The sequence below is a fragment of the Octopus bimaculoides genome, chromosome 28, assembly GCF_001194135.2.
Source record: "Octopus bimaculoides isolate UCB-OBI-ISO-001 chromosome 28, ASM119413v2, whole genome shotgun sequence".
Taxonomy (NCBI): Eukaryota; Metazoa; Mollusca; class Cephalopoda; order Octopoda; family Octopodidae; genus Octopus; species Octopus bimaculoides.
Genome location: NC_069008.1, coordinates 12,502,044 through 12,504,959, shown reverse-complemented (window position 1 = coordinate 12,504,959; position 2,916 = coordinate 12,502,044). Strand labels below are relative to the sequence as shown.

General features: G+C 36.3%; 1 protein-coding gene across 1 annotated transcript in view; it reads right to left on the bottom strand.

The window, feature by feature from the left end:
• The window catches only part of LOC106870873 (zinc finger protein 208), a 19,715-nt gene that overhangs the window by 15,228 nt on the left and 1,571 nt on the right, over window positions 1-2,916 (bottom strand). Inside the window, exon 2 of the mRNA XM_052977531.1 lies at window positions 27-2,486. Within this exon, the coding sequence (XP_052833491.1) occupies window positions 27-2,102 (2,076 nt within the window). The 5' untranslated portion in view covers window positions 2,103-2,486. The remainder of the gene's footprint in view (window positions 1-26; window positions 2,487-2,916) is intronic.

Here is a 2,916-nt window from a genome sequence, read left to right as displayed (position 1 = left end):
TTATGTGATTTTAAGCTAGAATTTACAGAGAATGATTTACTGCAGATATTGCAGTGATAAGGTTTCTCTCCTGTATGAATACGTTTATGCACTGTTAAACCAGAACTTACAGAGAATGATTTACTGCAGATATCACACTGATATGGCTTCTCACCCGTGTGACTACGCTTGTGTGTCATTAAATTACTACTTTGAGAGAATGACTTTTCACAAATATCACATTCAAATGGCTTCGCTCCTGTATGAATACGCTTGTGTATTATTAAACTACTACTGTCAGAGAATGACTTCTTACAAATATCACATTGAAATGGCTTTTCTCCTGTATGAATACGTTTGTGAGTAGTCAAATTGTCATTCCGAGAGAAAGATTTATTGCAGATATCACAGTGGTATGGCTTCTCTCCTGTATGAATATGTTTGTGTGTACTTAATGCACTACTTCCAGAAAATGATTTACCACAGATATTACAGCGATATGGCTTCTCTCCTGTATGACTACGTTTGTGCCGAGTTAAGTGAATATTTTGAGGAAATGATTTACCACAGATATCACAACTGTATGGCTTCTCTCCTGTGTGAATACGCTTATGTACTTTTAAGGCATCATTTTGACAGAATGATTTGCCACAGATATCACAGTTATATGGCTTCTTTCCTGTATGAATATATCTATGTACTTTTAAGGCATTACTGCCACAGAATGATTTACCACAGATATCACAGCGATAAGGTTTCTCTCCTGTATGAATACGTTTGTGTGTTCGTAAACTACAACTTACAGTGAATGCTTTACCACAGATATTACAGTGATATGGCTTTTCCCCTGTATGTAAACGCTTGTGTGCAGTGATGCATTCAAATCGAGAGAATGATTTTCTACAGATATCACACTGATATGGCTTCTCTCCTGTATGAATCAGTTTGTGAGAAGTTAAGGTAGTATTTCGGGTGAAAGATTTACCACAAATGCCACACTTATATGGTTTCTCACCTGTATGAATACGCTTGTGTATCCTTAAGTGACTACTTCCAATAAATGATTTACCACAGATATTACAGTGATATGGCTTCTCTCCTGTATGTATTCGCTTGTGTTTCGTTAAGTCATTACTTTGAGAGAATGATTTACCACATATATTACAGCAATACGGCTTCTCTCCTGTATGAATTCGCTTGTGAGAATTGAAAGCACTACTTCCAGAGAATGATTTACCACAAATACCACAGTGATATGTCTTCTCTCCTGTATGTATACGTTGGTGAGATGTTAACACACCACTGGCAGAGAATGATTTGCCACAGATATCACACTGATATGGCTTCTCACCTGTATGAATCCGTTTGTGAGAAATTAAGAAAGCATTTTGTGTGAAAGATTTACCACAAATACCACAATGATATGGCTTCTCTCCTGTATGAATACGCTTGTGTGTAGTTAGAGCAGAAGTCTGAGAGAATGATTTACCACAGATATCACAGCAAAATGGCTTCTCTCCTGTATGAATTCGCTTGTGAGAATTCAAAGCACTACAATTAGAGAATGATTTACCACAAATACCACAGTGATATGGTTTCTCTCCAGTGTGTATATGCTGGTGAGCTATTAAGCTACTACGTATAGAATATGATTTACCACAAGTATCACAGCAATATGGCTTTTCTCCAGTATGAATACGCTTGTGAGAAGTTAAGTAATGAAACTGAGAGAATGATTTACCACAGATATCACAGTAATTTGCTGTTTCACCTGTATGAATACGTTTGTGTGTGGTTAGGCTTCCATTCTGAGAGAATGATTTACCACAGATATCACAATCATATGGTTTCTCTCCTGTATGAGTACGTTTGTGTTTAGTTAGGTGTCCATTCTGAGAGAATGATTTGCCACAGATATCACATCCATATGGCTTCTCTCCTGTATGTACACGTTGGTGGGATGTTAAGTGACAATGTACAGAGAATGATTTCCCACAGATATCACAGCAATATTGTTTCTTCCCTGTATGAATACGCTTATGTCTAAGTCGGTTACCATTCTGGGAGATAGACTTTCCATAGATATTAAAGTCATGTGATGGTTTTCCTCTATCTCTAGGCATGTCTTCAAGAAAAAAATCAATCTAAGTATCTGACGTTTTTGCAATATTTTTTTCTTTTTCAAATCAAAATATTTCTATATATTTCTTGTTGATTTTGTTTCTATTGTTTATTCTTTACTATTTTTCAGCTGCTGTATTTCTGTCCAATGTTACCTTTATCTAAAAACTTATGAAAATTTATCCAAGTTTAATTAGCACACAAACTCACTTTGTATACACTCCATTTATGGCAGAACGTTTGCTATCAGCAGATCTCAGTTCAGAGCAAATATGTCACTGGAATTTCACAATGAATTTACAGAGACAGTGCTAGATATCTCTTCCATATAGTATTTACATTCAGTCTTTAAAAGATGGAACGGTTTGCCAATGTTATCTGTTATTCTGAAATAATGAAGAAACATCAGTTTAAAATATAGAGGCTAATTGAAAAACAGATTTAATAGTGGAAAATTTATAAAATTTCTATAGCGATTAATTGCACAAAGAAATATTTACTTTAATGACTGAACATTTTAATTTACTAAACTTTACATAACAGAAGTATACATATTTGTAAACTGGAGCTACACCTTCACTCCGATGGATGTGTAATGTCAGTGTGCATACTCGACAGAGTGTAAGTACCTTGAGAGAAAAGTTGAACCTAAGAAGCATCAGATGTGGTGCGCAAGAGAGACGATTGCGCTGGTATGGTCATGTGGCGAGAATGGATGAGGATAGCTGTGTGAAAAAGTGCTACACCCTAGCAGTTGAGGGAACCTGTGGAAGAGGTAGGCCCAGGAAGACCTGGGATGAGGTGGTGAGGCACGAC